At 37.7% G+C, this 9457-nt stretch overlaps 1 protein-coding gene across 1 annotated transcript in view; it reads right to left on the reverse strand.

The window, feature by feature from the left end:
• Positions 1-1635: 1635 nt before the first annotated feature.
• LOC137654968 (uncharacterized) overlaps positions 1636-9457 on the reverse strand; it is a 15249-nt gene continuing 7427 nt past the window's right edge. The window contains exon 2 of the mRNA XM_068388866.1: positions 1636-1965. Coding sequence (XP_068244967.1) covers positions 1697-1965 — 269 coding nt within the window. The 3' untranslated portion in view covers positions 1636-1696. The remainder of the gene's footprint in view (positions 1966-9457) is intronic.

Here is a 9457-nt window from a genome sequence, read left to right on the forward strand (position 1 = left end):
GAGTTCAGTATTTGTACTTGGAATCGAAGTCAATCATTCTCTACCATTATAGCTGGATGATAATTATGCAGGTATGCAGCACTTGACGTTTTATAATAATTTTATCACTAACACTTGTGAATTTCCTTTTTTCGAATAAGCCACAAGTACCTTATGTTATTGAATTCAATTTGCCACGGGATTATGGACTCTTATGGAGATTCCTTGTATGATAGGTTCGTCCCGGCAAAGGATTCATACCTTAAGGTTAAGTATGGGTAAACAGTAAAGAATGAGCACATTCGGTAATAAAGATAAAAGATGATTCCGATTTTAATGGATTTAATCCAGGCTGAGTGATTCTGATATCAAAAGATATTTGTGGCTTATTTGAACAAATGAAAATCACGAGTGATAGTGATAAAATTATCATATATCAGCCAATTATTACATACTCACCCATCAGCTGTAATGGTGGAGATGGGTTGATTTCAATTATAAGTAAATATCCTGAATTCGACAGGATTAAAGACAACCGAGTTGGAATCAAGTATCACAGCTGAATGGGCTAAATCTTTACTATCTACCTTTATTTCTACTCTGTGCTAAGGTTCGAATCCTTGGCTGGGCAGATGTACTTATCAAGGTCTATAGACCTTGGTACTTATAAAAAGGAACTTTTCTCTACGTCTGTGACCCAGTCAATTCGATATCGAAAGATATTTGTGGGTTATAAAAAATCACGAGTGTTAGTGATAAGATCATCAAAATAATATATGTATATAAAGACATGCGAGTCACAAAATATTTGAGTTAGAAAAAAAAATAAATAAAGTCTCCAGTTAATGGCTGGTTATTCTGCCACCAGATTCCAGTTTCAAATCTACTAATCACTCATCCTACAAAAACATAATGCTTTTTTTCTTTTTATTTTCAATTACTAGTTGAAACTATATAGTTCTTTATCTCAAGTAATTTACAGCATGAGATTAAAATCTACAATTTATAGCCCTGGTAAGCTGTGGAAATTCCTATGACCAGGTGTCTCTAATGTAAATGAAAGCTTTGCCCAGTATCTGATGCCACAGTGGAAGTCACGACCAAGCAATTATAAGTAGGTGCAAAGATCCCACATCTGTTGTACGAAATTAAGGGCGAAAAAAATTCAAACTTGATATCATTACTACTATGTGAAGCAACTAGATAAAGAAGCAATCATCGATAACTCCCAAAGGGTTATTTAATCTTAATGCTGTAAAATCTTAAAACACAATTTTGAATATTTTTCAACCCATTTTTTTTGTTGCTTTGCAGTTACATAATACTAATCAAGAAGGTCGAGATCAAATTTTGGAAAAATATAGATTTACCATCGGATGCGTTTAATTCATATTTTATCTCGCAGATTTTATATTACGCGTTCTTACAATACTTGACACATCATGAGACATTCGGGGTTAATTACTGCACTATAGTCCATTTCTTTTATCGAGGCAGATTTGCACCGACTCGCAGCGGTGCCCTTTTAGCTCGGAAAAGTTTCCTGATCGCTGATTGGTTAGAATTATCTCGTCCAACCAATCATCGATCAGGAAACTTTTCCGAGCTAAAAGGGCACCGCTGCGAGTCGGTGCAAATCTGCATCGCTAAAAGAAATTGACTATAGTTTCACAGCGATAATAGTTGATACATCCCTCGGCCTGCGTCTCATCTTCATCTATTTCTGTCTAGCATCTCCTGGGCTGTTGCAGCAAGTTGCCATCTGCATGTCGGCGATGAGGTCATTGGCGATAACAACGCTGGAGGAGTACAGAGGTAACCCGGGCAAAGGTCCCCTCAGACACTTAGATGGGGCTGAAGTTACTACTCGAGGCTTACTCCTCAATTCCTTCACCCTTCCGTCTTGCTGAAGAACAGACAAGGTCACGTCTTGTTGGTGGGTCAGGCCTCCACCCAGACGAGCGACTGCTCGGTAAACAGCTGATTCTGGAAAGAGGCAAAACAACATCCGTTTTTCACTGATGGATTTGAGTCACATTTGCATAATATAAAAGATGTTTTGTTTTTCAGATCTGTTTGAGTAATTGGAATACTGTTTTGAAATTAAGAACATCCTTGGATGCACTTTTTACTTAATATAAGATTACATAAGATTATCCGGGCCAGAAATGAAAATTGTTATCAGTAACAATAGACGTAAATGAATTAGATTCTGTCACATATATGAATCAAATTCAATAATAATTGCGGAATAGACTAGACGAAAATAGAAAGACAAGAATCGCATATTTTTTTAAGCTATCCTCAAAAAAAAAAAAAAAAAAAAAAAAAATTAACCCCACAATATTTTCTAAGACTTAGCCTATCATGCTATTCCGGAAATCAATCAATTAAAAAATAAATGAATATTCACATTTAATGAATGTTACAATAAAGGTCATCCATTTTTAGAAAAAAAAATTGATTATCTTCCAGTGATCTCTATTATCACAATCGCAACCAAAAGAAAAAAAATCCTTGCCATTTAAAATGTTTAAGAATAAAACATTCCAAAGACGGTGCCTTCCGGTCGGTCGCCAATAACTTCCTCGCATATCTGGTCGCGTTTTTTCTGCATACCAATCACGAGAAAAAATGTTTCTCTGACATACTTTCTTCTTCTAAGTTGACCGCGTCTCTGCAATTTTTTGGCGCCAGACAGGATAATGTGGACTTGCAGAGGCACAGTTCCGTTCAGAGCGACATAAATCTTTCTTCGTCAAGCACACCAGTCAATACCTAAAATCACGCGGGCCTACTGATTGCCAATTACAGAACAAAAGCCTCTGGCGCCATATCGATTTCCATCTTGAATACGAGGGCGTTTCAGGCTTCGAAGAAACATAAAATCTAGTAATAATCGTATTAAAAATAAACGGCTTTTTTCCATTTGTTTGTAACTCCTAAACATTGCGGATTTCCAAGTGCTAATTTATGTTTTATTCTTTTAACATTGTTTATTTTATAAAATATCAACTTAATGACGATACTAAAGAGCAAAAGTCAATATAATACGCATTATTTCAATGGGATGAGACATAGCAAAGGTATTTTGATTATATTTTGGTTGGTTTGTCTTAATAAATTTACAACAAACTTTCACTTTCACATCATAAAAAACTTCTTTATTCCGTAGATCTATTTTTGACGGACTTGTCATAAGCGAGTCTCGGAGTCATAATTTCATGTCGGTATATATAAAAAAAAGGCTTATAATAATGCTATTATATTTACTACACCAGATATCATAAGCGTATTTTTAGCTCCATCCCCGGTTGCACCATGACAAAATCACAATGCTCATAAGCATAATTGCATACAGTAAGGTTTTAAAGGCTCAAATGCCTCTCATGAATAGTAGAGGCAAGGGACAGTGACATTGCCCTATCAAGCAGGACAATGCCCTAGAGACTGACCATATATACATATGATCAGCGTCCAAGACACCTCTCCTGCAAGCTAGGACCAAGGAGGGCCAGACAGAGACTGCTGATGACTCGGCAGATAGACCTCTAGGCTCCCCGAAATCCGCCATCCTTAGTTTACAAGGATGGTGAGGTTGCAGCCACCAAAGGAACTAAAGAGTCTGAGCGGGACTCGAACCCCAGTCTGGCTATCAAGGGACGTTATTACAAAGGCCACCACAACCCTACCCATCGTTTTCAAACAAAACAAGGTCATCAACGTTATATTCACTGGAAATTCTGAAATTATGTAACTGCTATATATCTAAATATACGAATCTGTCCAACTGTTAGTGTTTTTAGAATAATACCTTGTTAATTTATTCTCATCATTTATTTATTTCCCTATTTCCTTTCCTCACTGGGCTATTTTTCCCTGTTGGAGCCCTTGGGCTTATAGCATCTTTCTTTTCCAACTAGGGTTGTAGCTTGGCTAGTAATAATAATAATAATAACTGTACAATATATACTTTGATGAGTCAAGATACGAACTATATAACCCCCTGGTTGAACCATTTTTATTTAACTATTTCGGACGTGTAAATGATAAATATTTGATCTAACAAAATCCGATTCTGTGAGCAAGGGACGTCTCCTGCTTTTGATATCTTCAGCAGATGTCGATGAAATTTCGTGGATGTCACGGCGGAAATTTGCTTCCTTAAATGTTCAGAATATGCCTGTACTTGCATTCTTTGCATTTACTCTCTGGAGATATATTTCTACTGGCTTTTTGCTATGCCTTTAAAAGCTTAATTAAAGCAGCATCAAACTCCAGTAAGATTTATCTGCATCAGGGTTGTCACATTAATGCCACTGGATTATCGTACGTGAGCCTTAAAATTATCGTTTTTTTTTCACCCCAAGTTATCGTACATATACAATAATTATCGTACGAATGGCAACCTTGAGGTCCAGGGTTGTCAGATTATTGCCACTGGATTATCGTGCGGTAGCCTTAATATTATCGTTTTTCTCACCCCAAGTTATCGTACATGTACAATAATTATCGTACGAATGGCAACCTTGATCTGCATCACACATGCATGCACATATATTGTAGACATATCCATATCCATATACAACTCAAGGACAAGTACAAAAACACATGGACGTTGTAACCAAGCAGAGCACACTAATGATGTAAGCATAACTCAAGGCATGCATGGGACAGCATTGGACAGAGCATCGAATTATGATATATGTCTTTAAATAAAATATTCCACCTCAAATCTGCAAGCAGCTTGCGTCTGAGAAGTTTAACTGTGTTACACTGAAATGCAAAAGACAAATGGTCCTTTTTTTTTTATTTCAAATTGAGGGTTTTCCTCCTTATCCGACATTCCTGAGAGAGATCCCGATACTGAGTGGACAAAGTTCTACAAACTGATGCATGATGCTGCGAAAAAAGAAAAGCCCATATCTCGCAAACACCCTGCCAACAAGTCGTGTTCACATGAGAACAGTTACAGATGATTTCAAATTAGGTAGAGCCTTTAAATATGCGGCCCCGCGACTATACCACAAGCTCTCACTAGACATCCAAAAGACTAAAGATATTAAGGCTTTCAAGAGGAAACTGAAGACTTTCTTGTTCTAAGTGCTTTGATAGTGTGGATTTGACAATAAACGACCTATATGTGATGTGAAATGCTGCATGCCTTGGAATGAACATAATATAATGACTGCGAAGGTCCTGTAGAACAGGGTTCCCCTGCTGTATATGACCAGAAAAGCAGCCCTTAAAATAAGAAAGTAAGTAGCGTCAGCAGACATTGGGATACGAATAGTGTTTGACATATGATATTCCGTATGGATCATGAAGCATATTTTTTTTTTCTGTATATGGTATATAACAACACAATGCAATCTACAAACTGGCAACCATAAAGCTTTGGTAGTTGCGACAATAAGAATAGGGAAGAGGTTAGTCATTTCTTGAGTTTTGTTTGTTTTGGATTTGGAATTGCCATTCCCAAGTACATAGTCTGCTGGCCTCGGAACAGACACCTCGCCGAATGTGATGTCATAAAAGCAGGGACCTAGTGAGCTTGAAATACATCGTATTTGGAAGGAGAAAACACCGTTTCTGATGAAATTGGTGAGTGATTCTGATGGGTTTATTGATAATGAACGAAAATTGACTGCTCCTTGAAATGTTCTCGATCGGAGATACAGTATATCAATGAATCCTTTTCAGATGAATACCACGATGAGGACTAAGTGTTAGAAAGTGGAAGTGAGAGTGATGATGGCAATATTTCCCAATTCATGGATACAAGTGAAACCAAATCGAGCACTGCCGGTTTTAAAAGAGGCAGGCAGAATGGAAGGAGTCGGCGTAGTTGGCAGTCACCCGACTCTCACTCGCATCATCGCTCTAGCAGGGTTGGTGGTCAAAGACAGTAACCAGGACCAGAAAGTCGCTGGGATTCTCATGAGCTTTTCCCTTCGTTAGTAGGGTGCGTTGGCAACAGATGGCACTGGAACATTGTGGGCTTGTCTGCTACTTGTTTTTTCAAGTCTTGAAAACAATCAGAGCAATGCCATCGCCATATGTAGTATGGGTAGCCGGTATTGTACACATTGCTCCTCAAGAATAAAATGTCATCGAATGGCGCATTTTTTTCGTATTTATTAATGTAAAATTAAGGTAAGGTTAATTGAATGTATATTTGATTATAACATGCAGAAAATGTGCATTTATGCAAGTCCGAGATTATACAAGGCCTAATTGAAGCTAAGACCACTTTGAGAGACCCTTCTTTTACTAATGTAGGCATAAACACATACCTTTAGAAAAAAATGTATTAAATGGAGAATAAAAATACAGCATCTTTTCTGATCATATTCCTATGTGGTATGAGTAAAATACGACTTAACAAGTCTAAGACAATACCAGACCACCCATCACTTAACATCTTTCCTCCTAGTTTAATCTTAAGCACAGGTCCTATTTCAGATGCCTTGTGGGGACTACGCATAAAAATCAAATAGGTATCCCCAAATTCTCAGGAAGGAAAGACAGTTTAAAGAAAGAGCTTGTATGTTGGCACTAAAGTGGAAAGCCCCAGGAATTTACACTTCTAACAAATATTTATAGGGATGAAAGCATAGACACCAGGGAAAAAAACATTTCTGGACTGAAGAGCCTATTTTCAAATCTGATGTGATAATTGATTAAGTGAATCCTATGTGCCTAGTAGATAAATCAAACATGCAAGTTCATTTGGTAAAATGTACAAGAAGATCCATGACGTGTTACAAAAAAAAAAAAAAAATTTCATCTAGCTGGTGAGTTTGTTAAACACAACCTCCACAAACCTACTAACAGTACAAAAAAAAAATTAATCAAATGCAGTTTGTCTTGAATGCTGTATCTCAACTCTTCGAAAAATGTGGAACACGCGAAGTTAAAACGACGAAGAAATGACTCGTGCTCGACATGACCATATTTTCCCTGACCAATTCGGTGAGAAACATAAGAACAGAGTGGGCCCAGGGTAGAAGCATTCAAACCAGTACCACTACAGTGAATCGCAGATTGATACCACTTTGTTACAGAGCCCGTAGATGTGGTATGAGCCCAAATAAAGGTTTAAAAAAAAAAAAAATCTTCAACATAAAGGCTGTGCCCACAGCGCAATGCACAATACATAACCGAAAAGTCAGGTTGATCTAACAAACATTCAAAGATGTGGGAGTTGCAGACATATCTTGCTCCATACCACCCCAAACCCAGTGGGTGAAGAGTTGGAGAAATTTCATGTCTGTACTAACACAGCCAAGCAGCCAGTTAACGAAAATCAGCCACGACTTATTGCCATGGCTGCGATCATACCTTTTGCCTCTCATGTTTCATGTAGACTACCAATCTTCCATAAAATTTTAGTATGGTTTGTGATGAGAGAGAGAGAGAGAGAGAGAGAGAGAGAGAGAGAGAGAGAGAGAGAGAGAGAGAGAGAGAGAGAGAGAGATAACATTTACCGAGAAATGAACCAGGCTATATTTCACGTATTACCGTATTTTTTACTTAGTATAAGGAATCAGATGCATTTGTTCGGAGAGAGAGAAATAACATTTACCGAGAAATGGACCAGGTTATATTTCACGTATTACCGTATTTTTTACTTAGTATAAGGAATCAGATGCATTTGTTCGGAGAGAGAGAGAGAGAGAGAGAGAGAGAGGAGAGAGAGAGAGAGAGAGAGAGAGAGAGAGAGAGAGAGAGAGAAACTATAATCGCAGCATATATAAACGAATCGTTCGACCAAATAAACATACAGGTATTTCGTAATCTCGATAAAGACATTTACAAAACACATCCTATATAGTAACAAAACAAACTCAGTACAAATAAAATGCGATTCATTTCCCAGGCAAATTTTTTCTCTCTCTCTCTCTCTCTCTCTCTCTCTCATCTCTCTCTCTCTCTCTCTCTCTCTCTCTCTCTCTCTCTCTCTCTCTCTCTCTCTCTCTCTCTAATTAGAAATTTATGGACCAGATATATTAAATAGTATAGACAAAGAGAAATTTACATATTTGAAAGGATATTCATGAAACTTGAGAGCAATTTCTGTCTCTTGGCAAACAGACGAAGCAATGACGTGTTCGCGTCTTGTCAGCAGCTAAAGGACAGAATCATAAATGAGTGAAACTTGATATACGAATGGCGAGTACCCGAATTGACAGTATTTCGAACTGTTTCCTTTTTGGGGAGACTTCGAAATATGTCAATATGTAGAGGATGTTATTTGATATACCCTGTTACGTGCGTTAAGGTCGGAGGAAAAATGTCAAATATTGATGCTACAGAACTGCTGGGGGGTAGAAAGGGCTAAGGAAATCCAAACCTTTGTTGGCTAAAAAAATGTAATGTTTTTGATATTGCCATCCAATTCCTTTATCATCCTAAGAAAAAGGCATTCACTTAATTAGCACACTTGATGGTATATCATCCGAAAAATAATGAACAGAAATTTTAAACTTTATGCTTTACTGAACCATGGTAATACTTTGATGAGTCAGCTTTGACCCTTTGCCTAATTTACCACTCTTCCATGACCTTCACTAGTTTCCAGAATTTCTAGAGTTCTGAGTGCAGAAAAAGCTGAGGCACTTACGGTATTCTTAGAGAAGTCATAAAAGCATTGGGGATATCTTCACAAAAAAGCAGTTGCAAAAGATCATCTGTGCACTATGGCCAGGATGAGCCAATCCACAAATTCTAGATAGGCTCAATGATTCCTATCTATAAGAACAAAGGGCAGAGAAACAATTCCAAAGTCAACCAAGGTATTTTCCTTCTACCAGCAGCTGATAAAATACTAGAAATGGTTATGTTCTTTGCTTAACTAAACAAATATGTGTTACCAGAGATGAAGTGGGGGTTTAGGAAGGAAAGAGGTACCATCAAAATTGTATTACGAGGCTAATACAGGAGAAAAGGTGAGAAGAAAATACACTTACACAGTCTTTAATGACCTTACCAAGGTCTTCTACACAGTGCCAAGTGAGCTCCTATGAAGGATGTCTGAAAAATATGCAGTTTTTTACCTAATTTCTGTAAATACTTATTTCTTCCAACATGGAAGCAAATGTCAGTCATGGCAATTTGGAATCTTTATCCTGCCTTCTGGAAAGCAGGGTGAGGTTCTGATCGATTGATTTTGGAGTTTTCTGGCATCCTGTGGGTGATGTTCTGGCCCCTGTCCTTTACAATCTGTTCATCTCAATAATTACTTTTCTGCAGCAAAAACGTGAAGATATAAAGACAGAGTCCAAATATCCAGAATGGATGGTAGCCTGTTCGACATCTTGTGCTTACTCAGCCATACAAAAACATCAGAACAACGATTGTTCGACTTGCAATACACTGATGATGAGGCTGCCATTTTGGCCCCCAACCCCCAGTCATTACAGCACATTTTAGGCACCCTATCTTCAACTATGTAAGACACTTGGTTTTGCAGAAA

Source organism: Palaemon carinicauda, chromosome 16, assembly GCF_036898095.1.
Source record: "Palaemon carinicauda isolate YSFRI2023 chromosome 16, ASM3689809v2, whole genome shotgun sequence".
Taxonomy (NCBI): Eukaryota; Metazoa; Arthropoda; class Malacostraca; order Decapoda; family Palaemonidae; genus Palaemon; species Palaemon carinicauda.